A 27,123-nucleotide genomic window follows, 5' to 3' on the forward strand; every position below is an offset into this window, starting at 1 on the left:
GACACGCAGGACCCTGTGCTCACACACTGCGCTGCGTGGCTGTGGTGCGGCCGGGACGAGAGCATCCTCCTCTGGGGACACAGATCGGGAGCTCAAAACTGTTCTTGTAGAGGCTCTGCCAAGCCCCTGCTGCTGGGAGCAGCCTGGGGACCAGCGACGTTTGCCACACACCGAAGATCTCCCTCCCTGGGCGCTGCATCTGCTGGGATCTAAGAGCACCCAATGCTTGTCCTCACCCAGAGCCCGGTACCCGCAGGCCTGGGGAGGAAAAGCAGGAGAGAAACCAGCAGGGGCACAGGGCAGAACCAGCGTGGGGCTGAGCATGGTGTGCCCAGGGCTGCCCCTGACCTGCAGGGAGCCCCCAGCAGCCCCAGCAGGCGCTCACATCACAGCCCTGGTTTCACTCTTTTCCCGACTGCTGGAAGCCTGCTGGGCGGCATCAGTGCGGGTTGGGGTGTGCTGGTGCTGTGCCCGGGCAGCCTGGGGCACCGAAACAGGCAGCACTGGCCATCACCCATGGGCAGCGGGGCTGGTGGGTCAGTGCAGGATCGTGTGTGCCAGGCAGGAGGAGCACCGCTCCCTCCTCTGGGAGCGCAGGAGCCTGTGAGTGATAAGGTAATTGTTCTTCAGCACCAGCCAATTGACAGAGAACTGATTGACTTTCTAGAAGTTGCCGTTCCCCTCCCCTGGGCAGGGTGACAGCACCTGGAGCTTCTCTCAGCTGCTGCTGCTGCTGCGGCCGAGCTCCTGCAGGAGCACAGGGCAGGTCTGGCGCTGCACCGGGGTGTCCGGCAGGCAGAGCTCAGCCTGTGCCCAGCGCGGGGTTCATGCGGCAGCTGCTGACTCAGTGCGCAGCGGTGCCACACTGGAAGGTCTGTGCCAGTCCCGGGGCGCTGTGAAGTGGTTCACAAGTGTGGCTGGCAAAGCTGACCCTTTCCTTGTGGTACTCCGGGGATTTGTGTCTGTGAATAGAGGAAGCAACCGGTGGCTGGGCTGCGAGGGGGGATCAGTCACAGGACAGTTTGCTCCTCACAGCCCCGCAGGTTGCTGCTGCCCCAGTGAGGGTCGTTGCAGGGAGCTGAGGCCGTGAGGATGGTGTCAAGGTGGGGAAGAGCCACTGGGCCCTTCCTGTAGAGCCGGGGACGTTCACTGTGTGTGTGCATCTCCTGTCAACTGCCACTGCTGAGCTGTGTGCTCTCTCATCAGAGGCAGAGGAGTAGCAAACACACAGAGGAACACCTTCCCCCACAGTAAAATGAGGATTCTGAAACTTCAGCCCAATACTGAAGCCAGTGACTGCTCCTTTGTGGTGACACATCACCCCACATGTATCTCCCGGAGTCTGACAGTCTGTTTGGCATCCCCAGGCCCCGCAGGCATCCCAGGATCCAAGCTCAGCTCCTCAGACCTTGGCCAGCATGCACCATTTCCCAAGCTCAACATGACAGTTTAACCCCTCAGGAGATGTGATGGAGATAGCACAGGCACTGGCAGCAGATGAGCACAGACTCAGCGTTCCTGGTCACAGCACGAGGTAACGAACAGGAATTTGTAGACTTACAGGAAAACACTGCACATTCCCAAAGGCTCGGTACCCTCGGGAGCTGGCCCAGAGCGTGGCACTGAATTCAGAGATGTGGTGCCCTAGGTTTGACTGCCAAAGAAGGGAAGAATCGTGGTGGTTTCATTTACGTGCTCAGGGTGCAGTGGGGCCACGCAGTGGTGCAGACCCCCTTTGGCCTCACCTGCCCCCTGCTCTGGCTGGGAGCAGAGGATACCCATCAGGTGCTCCCACTTCTTCCCTGCCACCCCACTTCCCCACTTCTGGAGCAGTAACAAGTCCCAGGCAGGTAGAAATAAGCTGCCACTGTGATGGATAACAAAATCACAGCAGCAGTTAGGGCGGATTATGGCTTTTTTCTTCTCTAACAGGATGGAGACGTCTCTCCATATGAGCCTCAGGTTGCTCAGGGCAGCTATCACCACCATCCATCACTGCTGGTCCCCAAGCGCTCCCAAACTGGAGATGTGTTTGGTCTGAAATGTGTCCACACGGCATGAGGCTGCCGAGCAGGTCGGAGCTGATGGAGGCTGCTCTGCTCCAGCTCAGGCAGGGAGGTTATGCCACTGCCTCTAGATTGGCTCTGGCCCCAAAGGCTGTTGTTTTCCTGGGCACAGGGTGTTCACAGGGCAGGAGCTGGGGTCTGACAGGGCCCCACTTGGCTGGGTACTGGGGCTGGGACCTGCAGCTCTGCACCCAGTCAGACCCAGTCACTTAGTCTGGTGCTGCGGTGGCTTTGGGAAGGATGCCTGCCCTGCTGTGTGTCTGGTGGCCCATTGGCCAGCACAGGTGCTGAGCCTGGCCACTGCTCCCTGGCCCTCTCCTGCGACACAGTGCGAACCCCTGCCCACAGGCTCTGGGGACCAGACTGGAACTGAGCATCGCTAGCTGGAGCCTGCAGAGCTGGCTCTTCCTTACAGCAAGGTATTTGTGACCAGTCAGGTATCACAGAAACATCTTAACAGGGTTACCTGCGATGCCATAGGTGTTAAATGTGCAGGTGGTTTTGTCCCATGCTGGTGCAGCAGCAAAAGGACAGAGCTGTCAGGACCCCTTGGTGACAAAGCCTCTGGAGAGCAGGGAGTCAAACAGGAGCAATGGCCTTTCTGGAAGGGCCAGGGCAGTGTCAGGGTTTGTTGTTCCTGGCACCATGAACAGGTTTCCCCAGGAGGCTGGAGCCTTCCCAGCAGAAGCTGTGTGGGGTGAGCGCTGTAGATCAGTGGGGTCGGCAGCACAGAGCCGCCTGGCCCTGCCACGCTTAGCACATCCCTTCCTGCTCTGGGACGTTTGGGTCATTCAGGCCCAGGAAGGCACCCTCCATGCCTGGAGCAATGCCCAGGGCACACACCATGCGTGTTCCCTGCTCAGGGGCCAGCAGCACCCCATGCACTGGCTGGCTGGGAGCACATCGCCTGTCAAACAGCATTGATCCAGGCTCTGTCTTATCTGAAACGACCGCAGCCCCGAGCAAGTGCAAGGAAGACACTCCTCTTAACAAGCACAATTAGGGCGTCAGGGCTGTGACACAGTGGCAGGAAAGGAGCTTAGCCATGGTGATTAATTTCCTGGTGCCGCAGCGGGGCTGCACGTCTGCCTCTGGCGCAGGACGGGCTGACCTCGGCTCGGCTTCGCTGTAACCCCAATTTGATGGAAACTGTCAGGAAACATTCAAGTACAGAAGGAGAAATGTTTCCTCTGGGAAACTCCATGGGGATGAGGTGTTTGGCTTTTGGAACCAGACCCGCTGATGTTGTCCCTGGCAGCCAGAACCAGAGCGTGCACCAGCTCAGGTCAGGGCAGGGGTGGCACGATGCTGCCCTGTGCTAGCAACATGAGAGCCATGCTGGGACGCGGTGCCTGGGGCGGCTGCCTCGGCCAGGACAGCGCACAGGCAGGCACTGCAGCAGCACTGCTGGGTGGAATGGAGCTGCTCATGGCACAGACCCATTTGCAGCCGGGGTCGTGGTCATTTCCCTTCCACGCACCTTGGGGCTTCTCCAGCTCCTTCCCGGCCATGCCCCAGCAGCACCGTGCTCGTGCTCCCAGAGCCAGGGCCCCTGCTTTCTGCAGAGGTTCTGGGTTTATTCACCGGCTCCCTCCCCTGCTGACAGCCAGCCCTCTGCTCTGCTTGTAATGTCTGGGTGTAGCAGCTTTCATCAGGTGATAAACCTGGCTCAGTGAAGCCAGACCTTGTGTCAAACACACTCTAATATTCTCAAAACACAGCCCCAGCAGCGCACATCCAAATGCCAGACGTGCACATCGGGATTAGGCGGCAGAGCCCCTGATGTTCTGTCAGTCAGGATACAGCAAATCCCGTACGTGCACAGGGGAAGGTTCTGATGGAGCCGTGGTTGGAGCCTTCCTCCATGCTCTCTCTGCTGCAGACATTTACCTTTGAACCAATGAGCTGGGAAGGTTTTCGTGCTGATTAGAAGCCCGGCATTAGTATGCAGATGAAAATGCAAATCAGCCCAGACGAGACTTCCTGGATGGCAGTGCAAGTCAAGGATTTAATCCAGTCTGATCCTGGAAATAGTTTAAGCTCCACAAAACAAGAACACACAACCTGATGCAAAGATCTCATCTCAATAAACCTCCCTGCCAGCAAGCTCCTGGAGCCTCTGTTTGCCTTAGCAATGATGTTTGGGCAGAGGTGAAGTGCTTGGCACTGGTGCCTGCTGTGATACCTCTGCCCTGGTGTCCCCCTGTGCTCCTGGGCTGTGCCGCTTCACCCCAGCCAGGCCATCAGTGACTGTGCTTGCTGCTGTCCTTCAGAGACCTGGGGCAGCACCTTCCTCTCCCCTCTGCCTGCCTCTGGCTCTGCCCCATTCCATGCTCTCCAGGTCCCCCCAGGAATGCTCAGCTCTCTGCTGTGGACCAGGACGGTTACTCTGGGCATGCTGGAGTCCTGACTTGAGCAAATTAACTGCATCCCTCTGAGCTTTATTTCATCATAAGAAACTGTCATCTCCATGCCAGGTTCTGGGATTTCTTCTGCCAATCCCTGCCCAATTCTCTTCAATATATAGAGGCCAAAGCTGCAGAAGGGCCAACCAAGCCCCAGATTCTGGTCAGAGCTTGCAGTGGCTCAGTTTGCCAGCTACGAGTCTCCAAATCCAAACAGAATTAATGGGCTGCAAAGTCCATGAACTGCACATCCTGAGTGCGCATGTGGCAGACCCAGCGGCACTGCCGAGCCTGGTGGCTGCAGGGTCAATGCTCCCATGGGATTGCTGCAGCTCGCACCCAGTGCAGAGCAGGGAGCCGGGAGCCCATGTCCTCACTGCTCAATCGGCTCCTCTGCCAGGGTGCCAAGGGGCCACATTCCTGCTCCTATCCTAATGGAAGCACAGGGAGAGCAGCAGGCGAAGGGATGCTGAGAGGGAAAGGTGCAGGCATGGCAAAGCAGTGGACCAGTCTGCTTAGTGAGTATTTAATAAGCCTCTATGTTAAAGGTCTGGTCCCCAGATGTACATAGGAGATGTGGGGACAGGAAAACTTCTCCAGCAAGAACAAGCAGGGGGACTGTGGGCTTCCCAGCTGTTCCTTTCCAGAGCTGGAAAGCCTTCACACCAGGAGCAGGAGCCAAGGAATGCTGGCAGTGCCAGGCGGCTGAGCACAGCCCTCACTGCTCCATCCTTGCGCATAAATTACCTCCAGGCTCTGAGCTAAACAAAGGGCCCTGAAATAATTCTGCATTTTAATAGAGTCGGGGCTCATGCCACTGTTGTCCTTACAGAAAGGGAATTTGCATTTCTTTCTGCCTGCTCCCCCTGCACAGCCTGCTGGCGCCAGAGACCTGCCGCGCTCCCTCCACGCCCCACCACAGACTGATGGGTTCTGTAGCTTCATCACTGTGACACAGAAATGCAGAGCTGCTCCAGCCCCCCGGATTGGGGAGCACACCAGTGCCTCAACAGCCTCCAGTGTGCAGGCTCCTCTGAAAGCATCACGCTCCAAATCGCTGCTGCTGGTGACCAGGCATCTCCCACAGCCTCTGCCCACTGCTGTCCTGCAACACCCCATGGCAGGGCCCGGAGCTATCGGAGCCAAGGGAGGAGGAGCTGGCACGTGCAGTTCTGGTTTATGTTTCTGTGAAATCAGGAATGAAACAAACTGCAGCTTCTGCCTCCCCAGGGAAAGGCATTCCCCTGGGCTTGGAGCCTGCCGTTAGCTATGCCTCCTGCAGAGAGCACACCATGAGCCGGTGAGCAACATATGTGACAAACATAACATATAACATAACAAAACAAAACATAACATAACATATAACATATAACATACAGCATAACATATAGCGTAACATAACATAACAACACAACATACCATGTTTCCCCTGCCTGGGACCATCTGCAGTCCCAGGGCAGGCGGCAGCACATCCCTGGAGTGCTCTTCTCCTGGGACAATCCCTTCAGTCCTGACATTCTTCAGCCCCTGTGCTGGACACAGGGGCCATGGTGGGGATGTCCAGGCTGGAGGATGCTGCCGTTCCTGAGGGAGCACTAAAGCACAAGCATCTCACCTCCATCCTGCTCCCTCCGCCGCAGCAGCCGCAACAGGGCCTCCCGCTGTGGGGAAAGCCGTGATCGCAGCTTTCAGCATGTTCAATTACTGTCAGTTAATGATGATTAATTTACAATTAAGGGCCTCTAAAGGGTAGTGTGTGTGTGTGTGTGTGTTAAATAAATATTGATCTTTCATTTGTGGCCACAGATATATTACCCCAGTTACAGGAAGCACAGCAGCAGCAGGAGCTGGGCTCCCAGCACAGAGACCTGCCCCAGATCTCGGCCTGGAGACCAGGGTCTGCCCGGGGCAGGAGGGTTGTGCTTGGCCGCATCCTGCCAGGAGCTCTGGCTGCTCAGGGCTGGGTGAGGATCTCTTCACCCGGGCTGTTTCAGTATCAATGGCAGCTGCTCGGTCCTGTTCTCACTTGCAGGAGTCGGGTGAGGGCAGGGGGGTGCTGGCTGCTGGCAGTTTTCCTCTTGCACAGCCCCTAATTGGCCTTGTAAAATAAGCAAACTGTCCAGAGCCTGTTGCGGTTTCATTAGCAGCTCCGACAGCTCACGGCTCCTCACTGAATGCACAATGTGGTCTTCAACCCAGCTCTGGAGTGCTTCTGGCTGGCGTGGTCCCACCACAGCCCGCACACCCGTGCCACATCGTGTGCTGGGGGATGAGGTGCCCTCAGCATCCTCCGCAAGGACACCGTCAGAGGACGTGGCCCAATGCCTGTCGGGGTTCCTGGCGGGGTTTGGCCAGGGCGGCTGGGAGGAGCCGTGTCCCCACAGGATGCTCCACACCGGCGATGAGCAGTGCGGGCTCAGGGCTTCAGCTTTCCGTGTGCCCCATCCCTGTGTCACCATCTCCCTTGCCCAGCCAAACCACCCCGGTTACTGTCACCTGGCCACAGCTCCTCTGCCCCGGAAGCACGACCCTCGCTCAGCAGAGGTGGCCACGGTGCACAGCTCCCTGTTTCAGGCCTCGAGGCACAAGAGCTGCCGCCAGCCCAGATGACCATCATTATCTCATCCTGTCATGCACGTCGATCAAGTTCTCTTTATGTCGGAGCAGTGCCTGACAGCTGCCTGACGTTCCTGCCTGTAATGAGCACATTCTCCGAGATGTATTTCTCTAAAAACCTTGTAGTTAGTTATGCAGCTCTCCACATTTCCCCATTTTAGCGCTGTTTTTAGCTTGCACTGGCAACTGCTTTGTCGGGCTCGCAGTGGCTATCTGTGCTTATCAATATCCACAGCAAGATCCAGACTAAGCTCATGAAGAGCCCTTCGTGCAATGTACGACAGGGCCCTGCCCAGGCCACTGCCACTTAAAAGCACATCTGGAAATGACAGGTAAGGCAGCAGGAAGGATCCCAAACTGAGGAATATGCTCAAGCCGCCTTCATCCATGCTTGCTGTGGCCATCAGCCCCTGGAACCACCGCGGTGTGTTACAGTGGCAGGAGGCAAGGAAAACAGCACAGTCAGAGGTAGAGCATGAAGACCAGGGACCAGCAGTGGCTGGAAACAGCTGCAAGGAGCAGTCATCTCCTCTGTATTATGTTTCTCCAGACACAAATTCAGTGTAGCTGCTGCCGTATCATACATCCTGCATCCCCTACTATGGCTGTGTGTGTACAGCCATCCATGCAGATGCTCTTGCATCCTCGCAAATCCATGTGGAGGGACATTCAGAGGCTCCGTGCATTCTCCCACACATGGGTGAGTGATGCCCACAGCCCTGGGATTGCTTTTTTCTTTAAATTCATTATGGTCTCCCAATACCTGGTGTTCGGGATTCTAGAGAAATGCCTAAACATGGTGCAATCCAGCCCAGAGGAGCAAAAGCCATTTCAACAGGCACCAGAGCCAGCAGGTCCTGAACACTGGAGCTCAGGGCTGCTTCCACAGCCCCACAGCCCTGTTCTTCCCCATCTGAGATTCTTTTCCACATATAGATGATTTGGAAGGGGGCAAGGGGAAGGAATACCATCCCACCCCACCTCCAGCCGTGTCCCAGACAGCTTCTGAGTGATCTCTGCTCCTTTTCCCCATCACTTTCACAGTCAGCATCCCCTCGCCAGGAGCTTGTTTCCCTTCTCTGCAGTGCATTTCTTGGAAGCAGGCTCATGAGAAGAATATTGTCTCTGGCTTTCTCTTTTATTTGAAGCATGTATTTAAAATGATGCTTTTGTTCCAAATGAATGAGTCGATTCATTCAGAAGTGCAGTTTCTGTTTTTGAATCAGCAGAGCTGTTTATGCTCATAGTGTCCATAAAACTGTTATTTTAGTCCTGACACTGATGCTTATGAATAAAATTTAGATCTCATTCAGAAGTACATTAGCTGTAGCTATTTGGCTTCTTGTTAAAGCATTAATTTTTATTGAGAAGACCACATTGCCAAACAGCTCCTTCTGCATCTTGCAGCAAACCAAGTACCTCAAAGTACAGAGGCCATATTACAGCACATGTTCCCCTGGTACCCTAGGGTCCAAACGTTCAGTTTCTGTCTGGTTTTGTTCTGCTTCTGCATCCTGGTGGGAGCTTCCCAGTTACCCTGGGTGAACAGGGAGACTGGAGTAGATGCACCATTGCTCGGGCAGCCAGGGTCTGCAGGAGTCACTGGTGAGCTAGCACCGCATTGCTTATTCATGACGGGCTGGGTGCTGGGTGCACTGGAGCCAATTAGCTCTCCCATGTATTTATTGCACTTTTTTGCTTAAAGCAAGCTGTTAAACGTCAGAAATACTTTAGCATTTTAGCAGAAAGATAATTTTTTAATAGATTCCACCTACAAAAAGGAGCTGACTGGCAGAATATTAAACTCAGGAAGATTTATTTTTAATCCGTGCCTCCAAACAGCTTGAGATAACCATTTTTTGCATCACTCCTGGCTGGTTAATACTGCTGGTCCTTGTCTGTCCTCCTCACTTGGTGCTGTGGCAGCTGTGGGCTCTCACATCCCATTAACCTTGCCTGCAGAAGGGCCAAAGCCAGAATGAGCTCTTGTAATCGGGAATGTAAACACCACCCACCCCCTATCCCTGCCTGCTCCCGGTACTCCTCAGGGCAGGATGCTGCCAGCCGGGCTCTTCCCATCATCGACTTCCCACACACCAGCTTCCAATAGTCCCTAAATTAACAGGCATATAAACCCCCAGTGAAGGCAAAGCAGCTTTGGTTCCTCGGGACTGAGGCTGGTGCTCTGTCAGTGTTGGCTGTGCTCTAGGAAGTGGCACCAGCATCATGGAGCATTTGACAGGACTGTGGTGAGTCTCATCCTCCTCCTTAGAGGAGCTAATGGATGCCCAGGACTGGTGTCTGGCACCAGCAATAGTGTTCTTCCTAGGGGTCATGTTTGTATCTCGGCTCTTGGAGCTGATGGCACAGCACTGGGGGCATGATGAGTGTCTCCACAGTGAGGCTGCCATGGGTGGCACAGGGGTGTCCTCTTGTCCCCTCTGCCTCTGGTCCTACCTGGTTTCATTTTCAAGCCAAGTAGTATCAGGCTCTCCTCAGTATCAGCACTAAGTCCCTGGTGCTGGATGGAGCAATTAAGTCATTGTTCATAATACAGTAGGTTCTGAAAATTAAGGTGACTTTATTTGTTTCTCAGTAATATAATGAGCTATTTTGAGTGATGCTGGATTTAATGGCTAAATCAATACGTGTATTTAGTGTTAGGCTTTATTTTAGCACTAAGTGACATGAGATAAGCAGACTTAGAGAGTGTTAATTGGTTTGTGTTTAGCATTTACACTAATCGGAGGGTGCAGTGCTGCCCAGGGCTCTGAAGCACTAGTAATTCTGTTTATCCAAACCAGGAGTTGTTTACTCTATTGACTGGGATGGCAGCAGTCTGTTTTTTCACTTACTTGAATGTTATACTGCATATGTGAATTTAGCAGACTCCTGGCCTAATCTAAGCTGTGCTGCACATAGTGTGTATGTGTATGGGGAGAAGATCGCTAAACAAACCTTGAAGAAAACAGAACATTAGCAGGCACCTGTACTGACCTCCGCAAATGCAAGAAAACAGCCTTTCTTTTCCTTTGCTGGTGGGCCTGTTTCTCTGCCTCTGTATTGAGGGTGTGCACAGTGAAAGCTGCCCTCCCCTGCTGCAGTCGAAACAGAGCCCCCATCACCCCAGTTATTCCACCAACCCTGCTGAGCCTCCTGCTCGGGTCGTGGTGCTCTCTTGTCATGAGCCAGACCTAGGAGATGGGGTTTATCATGGGGGTGCTTGGGCTGTGGTGCCCAGGGAGAGATCCTGCTTGGCTCTGTGCGTGATGTGGAGTAGCCTCCAGGGTCCCTCCAGGCACAAAAGCACTCCATGTACCAGAAGCCTCATGCGCTGCTGCCACTGAGCTGTCTGGCCTGGGCTTGTGTCCATCCGGCACTGACAGGAGCAGATGCCTAGGGAAGAGCCCACCGCAACGTCTCGGAAGCCGAGGCCAGCACACCACAGCCAGCCTGCAGTGCCTGGCATGGCTGCCTGCAAACGGCTTGGAAGCAGCCCCGCCACCACTGTGCTCCCATCACCTGGCTGCTCTTAATGGAGTTGCTTTTGGATCATTTAATTTTTATCTAAACATTTGCTTCCCAGCTGAGGTCTTGGAGAGCCCAGCTCCGGCTCCCTGGACCGGCGCTGAGCCGCTGGAAATAGAGCTGTCTGCTGCGAGCACTGACAACACTTCCTGCTGCTGGAAGCTGCCTCCTGAGCCATTCGTAGGCCCTTCCCTGCTGCAGACCCGGGACTCGCTCCATCCCCAGCCCCTTCCACTCGCAGCGGGGCAGGTGACCTGGGCGCTGGAGGCTTGTGCAGGATCTGCGATGCTGTTCCCCAAGCAAGGATGCTCCATGTAGGAAAGGTCAGACACGCCACAGGCTACGCCGTCTGGCTGCCCTAAGCTGTACTGAGAGGTAAAACAAGATGAAATCCCTTTTATTTGGCAATTGCTATTTTATTGATTTCTGCCAAGCAGCCCCTGGCTGGGTGGGAGGGGAGCGGGCGGCTGCGTGCGGTGAAGAGAGGGGAGAAGCCTGGAGCTGCCGTTATCTGGAGCTGCAGCAGCTTCTGACAGCTCCCGAGATGGACGTTAAATCACTGCTGCGAGGGAGAGTGAAGGGATGTCAGCTGGGCTCGGAGAGGAAGCTCTGCTGTACCGATTGCACAGACTGTGTGATCCAAGTCAGAATGAGAATCATAAATCTTGATTATTCTCTGTCTCAGCTGATTTGAACCAAATGCCTTGGACAGGGATATAGTTCACATCTCGCTGAAAACTGCAAAAAAACTGATTAAATGTACAAACTGATATAAATAGCACTCGATCTGTGTTAATGCCCAAACTGTCACTGCCGAGGGTGAGGATCCTGCTCGGCCGGGCTCTGTCCCAGCCTGGAGCAGCTTCCTGGGTGTTTTCAGAGGCGCCTTTCTCCGCTGCTGTTTATTTTGGTACTTTGTTCCTGCAATGCTCACTGTTATTATGATGCTGTCAATTACAGATGGCATCTCTGATTCTGATTGCACTTTGCTTACAATTAAGCATCCTATAGAAAAATGGAAATGCTGGGTCATTAACATAAAGTAATAATAAGGTAAACCATTCAATTATGGAGGAAAAAACATTTTGAATAATAAGGATATTGTATGCCTAAAAGACATTCAGATGCCAGTATATTACCATTTTTGCATACATAATAAATGAACTTAAACCCCAAAATAATCGGCAGAAGCAAATAATAAATAGCTTGCCCTCGGCAGTGAAGAGCAGCTCCAGGGTGGGAAAAGGGAGTCTCAGACCCGTGCGGTGCTTGGCGGTCATGCGGGGTTTGCCTTGGCTGCCGTGGGGCTTGTCTGAGGCTGGGACCAAGGTGATGCAGTGCCCCGTCCCAATGCCTCCGGGTTGCTCTGGGGACCTGGGAGCTGATACAGCCAGGATGGCTATAGCGCAGAGTGGGACACATCAGGAGCTGCAGGAAGAGGCAGTGAAGAGGGATGGGGCAGTGGTGCTCACCACTGCTTGGTGATGGCGAGGGAGGGCAATGGAGCTCTGCCCAGGGCAAGTGCGGAGCCCCAGGATGCAGACCTGCGCCACTGTAGATTAAAAAGTGGGATGTTGTGTTTCGGTCCCCGGAGGTTGGTGCAGTTGGGAAGATCTGGCCACCTGGTGTGTATGTGGAGGGACTTGGGACTGGCTTTGCTACCTCCAGCATCTGCTGTCCCCTCCCTGTGGGATCCTGTCCTCCTTGTCCCTGTCCCCCTGCATTCAGCCACTCTGTCTGCGGCACCAGTGGCCCTGCATGGACCCATCTTGTCTACAGCTGAGTTTGAACAAGGACTCATGGGGGTTTGAAGCTGCAGAAGGGCTGAGCTCAGGGGTGGCTGCTGGTCCCTACCCTGCCGGGACCAGTGGCTTCATATCAGACCTTTCTGTGCCACTCGGGGGAGAGTCCATCTCCTTTCCCCAGCTGCCAGCGCTGCAAGAAGTCAGCAGCGGGATGTGCACAATTACTTCTGTTATTCAACTATTCTGCAGGTACTGCTCTTCTGCTGTCCCTCCATAACAATTCCCAGCCTTTTAGCTGTTGATGGCTCACCTATTACTCTGGCACTGTGTTAGGATAACATCCAGATATATCTGAAGAGTGGAATTTATTTACTGTTTTTCCCTGAAAAGCTTTTAGCATGATACAGCAGCAGTGCTTTCACTTAGGCAGCCATTATTGTCAGCGTGTTTTTCCTGGTAGAAGTAAATTCTCCAGAAGATGAAAAAGAACTCCTCATGATGTGTAGCTCCAGACTAATACATTTTAATAGTGTAGTTTCATGGTGTTCCTTCTCAGGATGGGACTGCCTTTGGGAAGCAGGAATGGTTTGAAACACCCAGTTGAGTCAAATCGGTATTTAAAGTGGACTGGACTGTTTGTAACACCCTTCCTCAGCTGTATCTTTTCCATATCAAACTGGCTTTTCCAGGAACCATAGCCTGTAACATCAATGGCATGTATTATTAACAGTCCTGAGACTTCCACAGCATTAGCAGCCGGCAGGGGCTGGCAGTGCTGGATGGAAGCATTTCTGCAGGGGTGCCAGGCAGTCGAACCGGTGTGCTCAGGGCAGAGGGGCCTGGCTGGTGCATGTCTGAGGCCAGCTCCACCTTGGGAAAAGCTCTTCCCAAGCGAGTGGGAATGGCAGCTCTGTCATGGGCTGCTGCCAGAAGGTGCACTGGGCCTGCTGTTTTGGAGAGGACTTGTGTCCTGCAGGCACCATCCACCACGTGTGTCAGCATTCCACGTACTTGATGCCTCTTTTACCTGTGGGTGTGCTGGGAGAACGGGAGCATCCCCAGTCTTTAGAGCAAGCTGCCTGTGACTGAGACGCAGGTATTGGGACACCCCAGTTTTTCAGTGAGTTTGTGTTTGCTCATTAAATACCTGCTGTTTGCTCCCCAAACTGCCTGAACTTCTTCTGCAAGACCTGTCTCGAGTGTGGAGCTCAGTGTGGTTCACGCAGTCCTTGGGGCGGGTGGGCTGCTTTCTGGGTTGGCTGCTTGCTCAGCCCTAGGATTTACACGCAGTCACGGGCATCCAGGTCCTTTCCCTTCTTCTGTGACAGTAGAAAATGCATGAGCTCACTCAAGGGACTTGTACCCATACGCTGAAGGGAAGCCTGGTCTTAGAACAGACCTCTTTGACTTGCACATCCTCAATCAGAGGAGGCAGGCTCTGCCAGGGAGTCCCTGTTCCAGCATGTGCGAGGCAGGGCACTCACTAGTGCTGCTTAGCTGTAACTGTGATTAATACAGCAATTAAACCTGGGAGATGACACTGAGAGATTCCCAGAGAATAGGATCACAGTGCTGCTGCAGAGAACAGTAGCGAGGCTTAGTCAAAACAGTGTTGACTGCAGTGGGGTTAGGAACAGGCATTTCCAGCCTTTTTCACAAGCTGTTTCATGGCTCAGCACTGACCAGCAATAAATCATACGCTAAAATTGGAGAGTCTGGGCCACATTTATCCCTGGTAGAACAATGTGACACTGAACACACGTCTTCATCCTCGGCGCTGAGATGGCTTTGCACAGCCAAAGCCAAGTGGTGCTGAGGGCCATGGCTGTGAGCCCCTGAGGTGGTGAGTGCCAGTGCAGATGTGCTGAGTGCCGCCAGCTGTGCCAAGAGCTTGCAGAGCTCCGGGGGCTGCTCCTAGGAGAGCTGCTAGGCCAGGCCAGGGCAGCGAGCACAGCCCCGTGCATTCGCCGTGGCTGCTGGGGAGGAGGGGGCTGGTTAAGGGCACCCCCATTGAGAAGGCAGTAAAATCACAGCAGCACTGTCTAATCTGAGACACTCCAATTTGTGTGTGAGCTGTGCAGTCAGATGGGCAAAGGGATTTCAGCACAAGGCAACAGCCGTATCCCAGAGGAGATCCACTTGAGGAAAGAACAGAAGAAAGCAAGATTTAGCATTAAGATCATAATTTCAGATTGCATTGTGTGAGCATCAACACTCTATATACGTGAGAGCCTTTGGGGAGCATAGTGCCGTAATAGCTATCCAAGCCAGCCTGAACAGCCAGGGTTATTTTTAATTGCAACTGAATGGATCTAACCTTGTGATGTTTGTTCACAAAGCATTGCTGGATTAATACAGGTTCCATAGTTGCTTCAGCTAAAAGACTTTAATGGATCAGCTTAGTTCTCTGCTCCATGATTATAGCATTCTTACCCGCCTATCATGCATGAGCCAGATGGTCCCAGTGAAATCAGAGCATATTTATATTTTTGTCTGCTACTCAGCCACCTGCCCACTGATTTAGTTGCAGAGTGGTAGGAGGAGAGGAGCCTTCCTGAGTTAGGTTCACCCGCCTTGGTCCCTAGCCCAGGTATCACCTCCATCAGAGGAACCATGGACGTGTTCCGTGCCCAGGGCTGCTGGGACACTTGCCTGCTGGCCATGGATGGTGGCCACGCTCCAGTGGCAGTAGCTCTGCCTCCTGGCATGGATTCAGCCACTTTCCAGTGAGCAGGGGGATGTTTTCAGTCCTATTGGCAATGAGAGCCATTAAGAAGGTACAAGTACTAAAGAGATCCTGAGCGATGCCTATAAAACCTTTGAATCCCTGACAGAATCAATAGTGGGCTCTCAGGAGCAACTTTTTTTCCAGGCCAACCTAAAAACATGCCAATGTGCTGTTAAAGATTTTACATTTTGTGGAGACACAGAATCCCTTTCACCACCATTGCTGGACTCCAGACTGGGTGAGATGATGAAAAATCAGATTAGAAATAGACTGTGCTCCAAGGGCATTTTCCTCAGTGTCTGGGAGAGCGGCTCAGATGATGCTCGCAGGCGGCATCCTTCCTCCAGGTGGAAGCCCCATTGGGATTTGTTGCAATGAGAGGCACAGACCCCTCTGGCCATGTCTGTGAGGGAAGCAGGGGTGGAGGAGCAGGAGAGCAAAGCAGGGAGCAGGGGAGCCCAATGGAATGGAAGTCCTGGGATGCAGCCAAGGCTCCACAGTGTCCCAAGCTGTGCAGCTGCCCAGGAGCAGCCTCAGCAGGGCTGGGGCCAGGCCCCTGCTGCACACACTTGCCTCTGTTTGGATAACTTTGCTATTGGCACCATCTCCAATTTGGCATCTCGGTTACCATAGCAACTCGATGCTTCCGTTGGGATCAGATCAGCCTGCAGTTAGTCAGCACCGTTAGCACCTGCGTTGGTATGGCAACACTGGGCCCTTCTCCATCCATCCTGATGCTGCTGTCCAGGGATGGTCCAGGCGGCCCCGGAGGAACCCTGCGACCCCGAAGGACAGTGCAGCCCCATGCTTGGCCCTGCTACAGGGCAGTGAGATGCTCCCAAGCCCTGGCTGATCCTTGTTCCCTGGCTGCAGTGAGAGCTGGGGCTGCTCCTGCTCTGGCCGCAGTGTCCTGAGCTCCTGAGTCCTGCACTGAAGGAGCTCAGCAGGGATGTGGCTGGCATGGAGCAAGGCAGTGCTCTTGGATCTCAACCTGCCCCTCATGAGAGTGTTCTGCATGGACTCCAAATGGCTTTGCAGCCTCTGGGGGTGGGGAAAGCTGCTTGTGTTGGTGATGGAAACCAAGAGCTCCAGGCAGCCCTCAATTTGGGGTATTAAGTCCCGCAAGAGTAGAGCTCAAGGCACAGAGAAGGGTGGTTCATCCCCTTCTCCCACAGCCACCAGCTTCCAAACCACTAAACTCTCTCAGTCAGTCCCGCGGGGGAGATTTGTTTTGCTTTAGCCCCAGTCTGATCTGGTACCCGCTTTTCTGAAAGTGCTTTACAATTTGTTTAATGATTTTTAACAGACGTGTGCAAGCCATTTGAATTAGAGCAGTATGAATCTATTAGGCAGTGACAGATGCAGGTTTTGTGTCTCTTATTAGAAGGGATTGGATTCTGAGGTTTAGTGATGTGCAAAGGATTGGACTTTGGAGAGATTAAAATTATTTTCAGCGTTAAGCACAATATTTCTAAGCTAATGCACTCAGTCTTGAATATAGATTCACAGAGCAAAAAGATTATAAAACATTAAACCTATGTAAATTCAGCTGTAAATTTATGTTTGAACAAATTCAACAAGAGATTTGACTTGGGGGCTTACAGCAAATAGGTTCTGCTTTTAATGCGCGCTGCAGCGTGCGGCTGCAATGCCACTCTCCCCTTCAGCGTCCCAAGGCGGCTGAATTACTGGCAGGTCACAGCTGACAGCTCAAGCAGCTACACTGGAATGTGTTAATAATAAAAGGGAAAATGACTTCATGTTTGCCTTCTGAGAAGACAAAAGCAGATGTTTGCTCCACCCCGCGGAGCCGAGCTCCGTGGGCAGTGACACCGTCTCAGTGCTTGGCCATCGCCTCTTTCGGGCAGCAGTTGTGCAAAGCAGAGTCCTCCTCCGCTCCTCCCGGCCCTGGGAGTTGCTGAGAACTTTTTTCTCTTGTGGAGAAGATGAAAATCCAGCCAACAAAGGCTCCTTTAGAGTGGGATTGCGGGAAACCTGCAGCACCGTGAGCAGGCTGCCTACACAGAGATAAATGACAGCTGTGACTGGAGGAATAAACAAGATAATCTGGATTTAAATAAAGCACAAGGGGATTTTGGCAACATGCAAATTCACAGATTTATAAGACGTATCCTTTGAAAATAAAGAGCTTTTCTGAAGCCGGCGGTTAAGAACAATTACTGCAGCACTTCCCCCAGTGAGCGCTCCGAGCTGGCCCTTGCCACCAGCCATGGGAGGCCGGGAGCCGTGGGGTTGCTCTTACGTGCCGAAGCAGTGAGTCCCCATCCTGCTGCAGGGGCTGGGGCACACAGGGCCCCATCCTGACCCTGCTCTGCTCCAGCTCACAGCACCAGGGGATGTACAGGAAAGGAGTGAAATATCAAAAGCCCACACAAGCACCCAATAATGCATATTTGATCACTGCTTGGAGGACCGGGTAGTTCTAGATCCAAGCCCAGGAACGGCCATGAAAGTTTCATTTTGACATGGCACAGCGCAGGGATGCTGCTACCAACATGAAGAAATGAGGCCCGTCCCCACAAATGAGTGATGGAGCTGTTGATGCCGGAGGGTGGTGGAGCTCCTTCCAGGGGCTTGTTGTCATTGTCCCCTTTTTTCAGGTGGGAGGTGATGGAGGGGGTGGAATGTAAGTAGAGACCAGAGGCGGAGCATGAGCAGATGTGTCCCATTCCGGCACTGCTCTGCAGAGGTGCATCAGGCATGGTCAGCAGCGTGTCCATGCCTCTTCACCAACCAGCCTAGCATCAGAAGGGGAAGAAATGCTGCAAGAAAACCCAAAGTGTGTCCAAGAGGCTATGGAGTCCACTCGAGGAGCAAAGCCTTGTCCCAGCACTGCAATTGCTCTGCAGCAGCCACCAGAGGAGAGCAATAGGAGCACTGCATGCTGCAGGAGTGCTTGGAGCTGGTTGGCATTCTGTCAGCACATGTGCGATTAGGGCAGAGCACATGCAAGCAGCTCTGTGAAGGTTAACTGCTCTGAGGAGCATTCCTGCCCTTCCAGGGTCTCGGCCGCTCCAGGTTTAACACCCTTGTTACCCTCAGCAACAGATGCTGTGCATTGTTCTCTGCTGTGCAGTTGGCAACAGCTACTGTGTGCAGCAGGATGGGTGCGTGTGGTGGGATGTACACGTGCAGCAGGGTGTGTGCAGTGGGATGGTTGCATGCCGCAGGATGCGTGCAGTGGCATGGTGCATGCAGCAGGATGGATGCAGCAGGATGTGTGTGGGGCTCACTGGCTCTTGGTGCTGATCGGCTCCAGCTGCCAGTGCCTGGTGGGAGCTCAGCAAGGCACCCGCATGCCTGCCCAGGAAGGGCAGCACCTAGAAGTAACTCTGAAACAGGCAGAGCTTGGGGAAAAAGCTTTTCTGCGCATCCCAGAGCCGCAGCAGTTGTGGTGCTCTGCAGGGCCAGGGGTGTCTCGAGGACACATTGCAGCTCCCAGTGTGCAGCAAGAGCTGAATTTGCTTTTCCTCCTCTTTTCCTTGATCGCTCCTTCCCTGCTGTCTCTCCTCAGTGCCAGCCTCTCCGTCCATTTGTCTTTATTGTGCATGGAGTTAAACGGGGTCTGTAAATGTGGCAACACTTTCAGGTTATTAGCTCTGCAATTCCTTGGCTCCTGTTTGTTGTGATAACATCATCTGAAGGGGCTGTTGTAATTAATAGTTTGTTCGTGCTTCTTTTATAAACCCCTGGTGTGTTTGTTTTATACTTCAACACCAGCCACTACAACTTGCTTCCAGTGTCTTGTCTGAAGCATCCCCACTACAGGGAAAGGGCTTAGAGGTTTGGGGCTTTTTTGCAGTAGTTTATTGAAACCATAATTTAAAGGCAAAGCTCAGTAAGTACAATATTAAAGGCAAGACAATCATCTTGCCCTGACCATAGAGCAGAGGGGACCAAAATCCTTGTTTACAGACGTGCCTGTGAAGGGGCAGCTGGAGCACGGCAGTGCCTGCAGGACAGGACCCTCCTCCTGTCACCCAGCCTGGCCAGCGCTGGGATGGGCTGGAGCAGCAGCAGGGGTAAGGAGAGAGCAGAACTGCCTCTGAACTCTGAGTGATTTCGTCTCTTTTGAAGCACTGTCATCTAAAACCCCGCAGACCACAGACACAATCCATGACGCAGAGCAAATGAAGGCTTGCGTAGGTAAAGTACCACATCTCTGGGCACCAAGAGGCTCCGAGTGCCAGGGAGGTGCTGGTCAGGGGCAGTAGGAGCAAATGAAGCACAAACGCCATCAGTACCACCCTCTGATTGCGCAGCCAGAGCATGGGCACAAGGGGCACGGCCCAGCCAGTCCCCGTTGGCTCTGAGCTTTTAGTTTTAGAGCCCCCAGGCACTTACTTGCAGAGCAGCATCTTGTCAGCTGGGAGAGAGGCCAGGCTCAAGGCTGTGTTACAGAAACCCATCAGGCAGCGGCTGCGGCCAGCCCGGTTCACGCTGCAGCAGAGGTGCTGGGTACCGGGGAGAGGTGTCAACCAACCCAGAGCCCCCTTTCCCCCAGCTCCCGGAGCAGAGCAGTTGTGCTGGTGGAGGCAGCGCTGCGAGGCTGGGGCAGAGGAGCTGGTGAGAGCCACGGACCCCTCGAGCCCTCTTGGCTGGGAGCCCCTCGCTCCTAATCCCACAGAGCTTTTAGCATCAGGTAATTGCCCCATTTTGACACTTGACAGCCTGTGTCCGACTCAGAGGAGCACACACCAGCCACTCCTGCCTCTGCTGGTCCCTCCTTCTGCTTAGAGAACTGCACAGGAAAACAGCTTATCCTGCCTGAGGCAGCACAAACAGTGTGCGGGTGTCCGGGTGATTGAACACCACGGGGGACTGGTGCTTGGTGCTCGCCTTGCAAGGTAGAAGAACTTTGCAAACTGCTCCTTCTGCTTTACCCGGCTGCTGCTGGTTCAGCTGATGCCCTCTTCGCGCAAAAATCGGAGCTGCCTCTTCCCATTGCCCACGGTGCCACCTGCCACAAGCTCAGTGATCCCACTGCACCCATTTGACCCTCATGGGCCGCGGTGCTGATTCAAGCTCCCAGCAGCAGCAGTAGGGACAGCCCCAGGTGCCCAGAGTTTCACCCCCATTATCAGCTCATGATCAAACATGCCTCTGGTCTGGAAGAACCTGCTGTGAACCCAGACCCTCAGTATTCCTGTTGTCAAAGGGAGCGTCAGAGCTGGTCCAGCCCTGTCAGGCTTTACTGTGGTGTAAAATGAAGACTGGGGTAAAGAGAGAAGGCGGAAAGCTCTATTCTCCCATCCTCTCAGAGCAGGCCAGCAGTGAATACAGAGCACAGAGGAGAAACACTGCCTGAGCCCTGCAGGATGAATTAATGGACCCTGTTGCTGCTTGATGTCTTCGAGCAGTGATGGGTCCGGCGGGACTGGACACCTTTGTGCATGTTAATGTGCCTGTTAACTGCATCTAGAGTTGCCACTAACTACAGAGATTGGGAAGCAATGTTAACACTTTCTGCTTTGGAACTTCATTAGATCTTCAGTGTCAGAAATCAGGAGGAAAGGAGCACAGGCAGAGTAATCCACTGAGATTGAGAGATCCTTGGTCCTTTCTTAGGAGCTCCCATTACTGACGGGTGTCAAGGACAGGCACCTGGCCAGAAAACCCGCAGCCACTACATAGGATGTGGTACCTGTGTCCCCGCAGACTGGCAGCACCGGCACTAGGGATGTGCTCTGGCTGTTGGCACGGAACAGCAAGCAGCAGCGTAAAGTGTGGTCTGCAGCTTGTGATAGAACCCGTTAAGAAGGAAATGCACACAAATTGCTAGCTATAACTGATGATAAAATAACTATTTTGTGGAGCAAGGAACACATTGATTTTGGTAATTAATGGTTCAATAGAAACCTGTTCTTGGAGCGCCCTGGGCAAAGTCACTGGATTAGAAGCATCTTTATTCCCTGGCCTCAGTTCTCTGCCTCACTCCTTCACATGTTCTCCCAGCCCCAGGGACAGCCGCAGGCACCGGCTGCTGCTCCCCGCAGGCTCCCACTGTCCTGGCAGCTCGTCAGGGCAGGGACTGGGGCTCAGGCTGTGGCAGTGCTCACCCGGAGCACAGACACCCGCCCGCCACATCCAGAGGGCAGCTCCGATGGGACACGATGCTGGACGGCCTGGCCGTGGGTGTGCTGGAAGGGGTGAGCCGGGGGCCTGCAGCCCTGCTCCCAGCACAGCCCCATTGCCAGGACCCAGAGAGAGGAATTTTAACAGGGAGGGGGTGACTGCAGGATGCCAGGACCCCGCTGGCATCTTCACTCCAGAATGCTGGTGGCACGAGCAGCCCTGTGGCAGCACCAAGCCCCTTCACTTGGGCAGCAGTCACACACAGGAGGCAAGGCTGGCAGTCAGACCCACCTGGGCCTGGCCTCACTCGAGCTGTGTAATTCCTGAAATGGCTGCTTCCCGGGGCTCGGCAGTTTGACGTCAGCATCACCGCGGCCGCCGGTGCCCAAGGTGCTCTCACAGAACCATTTCCAGCCTATTCACATTGTTCCCTCACCGTATGTTTGCACTAAAAATAGTTGCAATGTGAAGGGATAATCCTGTAAGACCCCGAGCATCGCCATCCTCTGCCTGCTGCAAGAGCTGGCCAGCGCTACCAGCGCTTCCCAGAGCAGTGACACCGCTCCTCCTCCTGCCTCCCAGGCACCCCATCTGCAGGGCAAACCAGCCAACGAGAGGTTAAACAAACAGGGGCTGTGGGGCTGCGCCTACGCAGGAGCACTTGGAGAGCTCAAGATGAAAGTACTGCTATAACTCAGTTAAGAAGCAGTCAGTGCATGGCCATGGCACATGCAAAGCCGGAGCTTGGCTCCTGGCACAGCTCTTCAGCATCTCCAGCACCCTGAGGAGGTGTGAAAGAGGCTCTAATGCTCTTGCCAGGGACATCACTTAATACCTTCCTGCTTGCTATGATAATCTTTAACTGGGGGCAGCGCGGATGAGCATTTACCTCTTCATTTTCTTAGATATAAATGCTATCTCGCTGCAGTTTCATTTTACAGTATGGTAATATGCTATCCAGGAAAGTCTTGCTATGCTAATTTATCCAGTAGGCAAATTCCTTTTGGCTAATAAAAGTGCTTGCACAGGAAGCTCAAAACCCAGCAGCAATTAATTATTGACAGAGCATGTGAATTAGAGATAAAAGAAAAGTCATTCTTTCTCACATACAAGATAGTAAATAAATTTAATTATTGTACTAGAAGCAAGGGATCTTATTCTGTATTAAGTTTTATTAGCTGAGACATTTAAAAGCATGTCATCATAACAAAAAGGTCTTGTGTAATCCTAACTGCACCACTCTGGTACAAGGCTCAGAAGTGAATAGGCTTAATTGAGCAAATGGAAGCAGATGGCTTGCTGAACAGACAGGTATTGTACAGGTTTATTGTCAATTAACTTTTGTCTACATACGCCTATGGCGAATTGACTGTATAATGTGTTACTGAGGCTGATTTAATGCTTCAGGTGCCCACTATGTCCAGGGTCCAAGAGGAAGCCAAGCCAGAAGTGCTTTGGTCACTGGGGCCCGCAGGCAGGCAGCATGCCCCCTCCTGACAGCCCCAGCAGCGCCTGCACAGGGCAGGAGGGACACGAGGTGTCCCCCCATGCCTGGCCCCTCGCTAACATCCCTCCTCTGCTTCCGCACAGGAACGTGATGCCCAAGACGCTGGACGGGCAGATCACCATGGAGAAGACCCCCAGCTACTTCGTGACCAACGAGGCCCCCAGGCGCATTCACTCCATGGCCAAGGACACGAAGCTGATCGTGGTGGTGCGGAACCCGGTCACCCGCGCCATCTCAGACTACACGCAGACGCTCTCCAAGAAGCCGGAGATCCCCACCTTCGAGGTGCTGGCCTTCAAGAACCGGACCCTGGGGCTGATCGATGCCTCCTGGAGCGCCATCCGCATCGGGATCTATGCCCTGCACTTGGAGAACTGGCTCCAGTACTTCCCCCTCTCCCAGATCCTTTTTGTCAGTGGCGAGAGGCTCATCACTGACCCGGCTGGGGAAATGGCCAAGGTCCAGGACTTCTTAGGCCTCAAGAGGATTGTGACAGAGAAACATTTTTATTTTAATAAAACCAAGGGGTTCCCCTGCCTAAAGAAGCCAGAGGACAGCAGTGCTCCCCGCTGCTTGGGCAAGTCCAAGGGTCGAACTCACCCCAAAATAGACCCAGACGTCATCCACAGACTGCGGAAGTTTTACAAACCCTTCAATGTCATGTTTTACCAAATGACAGGCCAGGATTTCCAGTGGGAGCAGGAAGAGAGTGATAAGTAGACCCACAAAATCAGGACAAAAAAAATGCTCTTTTCTTTTGAGATGTAAATCATCATTAGAGACCCAAACCTCACCCAGGGCTGGAGGCTCAGCATCTTGAGCGCAGGGCTCTTGCGCTGTCAGGGTTGCTGCCAAAGAAACCCTGTGTTTCCAGCCCTGAAACCTTAGTGGCACCAAACCTCGGGTTGCACTTGGGCTCTCCCCACTGTGACCATGAGAAGCCAGGGGCTGGTGGGAGGAAGGAGGCAGAGGGCACGGGACTCCTTGGGATGCTGGGATGCTTGGTGCCCACATTTTGCTGCTGGCTCCCCCTCGCAGCCAGGCAAGGCAGGACCAGCTCCTGTGGGGCTGCCTGAGCAGGAGGTGGCCCAAAACCCAGCAGCATGGGGTCAGACTCATAGATCTGATTTCTTCTGTCCTGGCTTCTAGTTTTGCACAAACGGCAGCATCAGGTCTGTTGAAGTCCGGGCTCGTGCATTCACGTGCCCACTGGTGTTTATGTGTGGAAGGAATAAAGCCAGTTATGCTGCAGGGGAACTATGTACAGAAACTTCATTTGCACCAGATGTTCCAATTACCTGTTGCACTAAAACTAGTGTTTACCAAGTGCCACAAAACGCCTGGGCCTGATTCTCCTCCAACTGATGGGTGCATGCCCGCTGCTGGAAGGGAGCCCTTCCTTTTTGCTGGGATGCTCAGTGAGATCAGACCCGGGTCCTCCCCAAGCCCCTCCTCCTCTGTGCTGTGCCCTGCTCCGAGGGCTGGAGCCGGGGGTCCCAGGTGGGAGCAGCGGGGTGCCCGCAGGCACAGCCCCGGGGCCAGCCGCAGCACAGGGCCTGGGCAGGGCTGGTGTGCGGCCTCTGGCACTGCCCTTTGCACCTTGAAAAGGAGAGCTCTCCTGCTTGTCGGTGACAGAGGGGCTTGCACAGTGGGGAAGCAGCGCTCAGCTTTAGTCACAATTACGGAGGAGCAGTGGATTCCCAGGGGGAGCACTGCTCTGCACGGAAAATGCGTGTTTTCCACTGGAAATGACCAAGTCGACCAAATTTGCAGTCCTATTCTACCGAAGCCGTAGAATAAACCTGGATCCCAGCTGGATCCGCCAGCGACGTGGTGAGTGCTGCACGCTGGAACCAGTGGAGAGCAGCCAGCAGCCCTCTGACACAGCAGCACTGCTCCCATCCCCATCACTGAGGGAAAACAGAGAGGGAGCAACAGGGAAAATGCGGAGCTGCTGTTGCTGAATGCTCCCCTAGTCGGGGTGATTTCTAAGGGCACTCCAATACCGCTGGCTGCTTGCTTTGTTTTAAGAAGTGGTGAGGATGCCTCCTGGGCTGTGTGTGAGTCCTGTCCCCTTGCGAGAGGCTGCTCCCTCAGGAGCAGGGAACAGCCTCCCAACAGGGAAGCAGCAGAGATGCTGTGCACGATCACCGCGGGAGGACAAAGGCTCAGTTTTGATTAAGGTGGCAAGAAATCCCTCCTGAGCAGCTAACCAAATGAAATCACTGTTTTCTGGGTAACAAGCTGAACCTGCTTGGGTTTCGTGGCCTGTCGCGTGGTTCATTACGCCATGAAGTGGTGCTGGTGCCTTGGATTGGATGAAAGGCAGAGCTGAAGCCATTTGGACAATTTAGCCCGTGGGCCATGCTGGAGGGGCACTGCGAGGTCCCTGCTCACATCACGTCAGTTCCCGTTAGCATGATTAGATTTAAAACCAGCTCCTGACACAACACAGTTTTTCACAGACCCACAATCCCTGAATTATTACCTGAAAACTGGAAGTCTGTAACAGGCATCATTTTACAGTGTTTCACATGTTATTAAAATGTCAGATCAGCTCCAAAGTGAAAACCATTGTTACACAGTTCGGTGCGAGCTGCTCGATGCGTTCAGTGGAGGGCAAGGGAGGGGATGACCGAGGACCAGTGTCCAGGCTCCTCACCGGGGGGTATCCGGAGATCTTTGCCTGCTCCCAGCGTGCTGCAGCCCCGACACCCGGCTGAGCAGGACCTGCCAGTGCAGAGGGGGGGTTGGCCCTGGGTGACTGCCGCAGCTCATGGCATGGTGGGGGCCTGGCAGGTTGCTGGCTGCCCATGACCGTGCCCATGGCACTGTGCATCACCTCATGGCCAGAGCTGGGACTGCCTCAGCCCCCATCCCCAGCTGAACCAGGAGCAGTTTTTCTCCGAGCAAGGTCTCCTTGAGCTTGAAGAGCCCCCGAGAAGCCCCATCGCCACCCTGCAGGTCTCCCTGCATGCCCCGGCCTTGGTGTGGTCTGGTCCAGGAGCTGCCCTGTGTCTCCCTGGGCAGCTCAGGCTGGCTTCTCCCGGGAAGAGCCTCTGGTCCCCAGCTGCCATCCAGCCACTGTCACTGTTCCCATCGGACCCCTCACTTGGAGGGACAGGAGATCTGAAACCACATTCTTGTCTGAGAACTACGACCCGATGAAGCATCCCAGTAGGAAGGTCACGGCGCGCGGCTGGACCCGGAGCATCTGTCCTGCACTGGGGTGAAGCACAGTCACATCTGGGGCACAGTCCTGCCGCTGGGACAAGGCCCTGGAGCAGGGTGCGCCGCAGCCCCCAAGAGGGGTCACCGCATGGTTTACAGCGGCGCGGGGTGCAGGGGGTGCTGGGCCCGCCCATGCCCGTCTCTCGCTCCCGTTCTTTCTGCCATATGTTCAGAGGTTTATTTTTTATACCGGCTGCAGCCTCCATCCCCGGAGGAGCCGCCGAGCGCCCCATCCCGGTGGGACGCGGTGCCACCGGCCCCTTCTGCTTCCCTGACACGCGCCCCGCGTCTGCCGCGCCGATGCTGGGGATTGACAGGGGAATTATTTTCTATCTGGCCGAGAGTGGCCTGCGAATGAGAGTCAGGTTAATAACACGGTTTTTTTAGACTATTCAAATGTCAGCATTAGAGTACACAGGAAATTGAATTTTGTATTTGATTTCAATTAGCAGAGCATAAATTATATTTAATTTTATACACAGACTGGGTGATTCATTGTTCTGGAAAAGCTGGTACTTTATGGTTCAGAGACTGGAAATGGAGAGTTAAGTCTTTTCTGAAACCAAACCGCTGTGATGTCGCCTCCTCCCAAACGCGTCTCTGTCTGTCACCGTACCTGAACAATATGAAAACCCCGAACTGAACACTTGAACCCACAGCACTAAACAATAAAACATTGTAGCAGCTGCATTTCTCTGCTCCATTTCTCCCACCAACACCCCGCCAACCGCAGAGCCACGATGGGTGCTGGCCATGACCCACCACCAGCCAGCCCAGTCCCAAGCAGCCACCTGAGCCTGCTATGGGACATGGCCCCACTGGTACCAGAGGGGCTGGGGGAAGGTGCGGGCCATAGTGGGACCAGGACCTGAACCAGGACCAGGTCCAGGACCACCTGGGCCAGCTCCAGCCCACAGGCATCCTGAGATGTCCTTCATGGGATCCAGTCAGGGACCCATGGAGAGCACAAACCCTGCTTTCCCCTGCAGGCAGGGACCAGTCACTGTCCCCAGAGACCCAGAGCTGCCCCAGCTGGGGACAGCAGGACTGTCCCTGTGGTGGGGGACAACTTTCCTCACTGGCCTCACAGCCTGGGCTGCAATTCCAAGGTCACAAAGAACAAATCCCTGAGCAGTGCCTGAGACGTTTCAGTAGCTGTTCATCAAGGACAGGTCAGTGCATAATAAGTGGAGGGAGGGGG

The 27,123-nt window shown here is 54.0% G+C and overlaps 1 protein-coding gene across 1 annotated transcript in view; it reads left to right on the plus strand.

Moving 5' to 3' along the window:
• HS3ST4 (heparan sulfate-glucosamine 3-sulfotransferase 4) overlaps positions 1–26,612 on the plus strand; it is a 61,359-nt gene extending 34,747 nt beyond the window's left edge. The window contains exon 2 of the mRNA XM_065685000.1: positions 22,775–26,612. Within this exon, the coding sequence (XP_065541072.1) occupies positions 22,775–23,411 (637 nt within the window). The 3' untranslated portion in view covers positions 23,412–26,612. The remainder of the gene's footprint in view (positions 1–22,774) is intronic.
• The last annotated feature ends 511 nt before the right edge of the window (positions 26,613–27,123 follow it).

Source organism: Lathamus discolor, chromosome 6 (assembly GCF_037157495.1).
Source record: "Lathamus discolor isolate bLatDis1 chromosome 6, bLatDis1.hap1, whole genome shotgun sequence".
In the NCBI taxonomy this organism is placed as follows: Eukaryota; Metazoa; Chordata; class Aves; order Psittaciformes; family Psittacidae; genus Lathamus; species Lathamus discolor.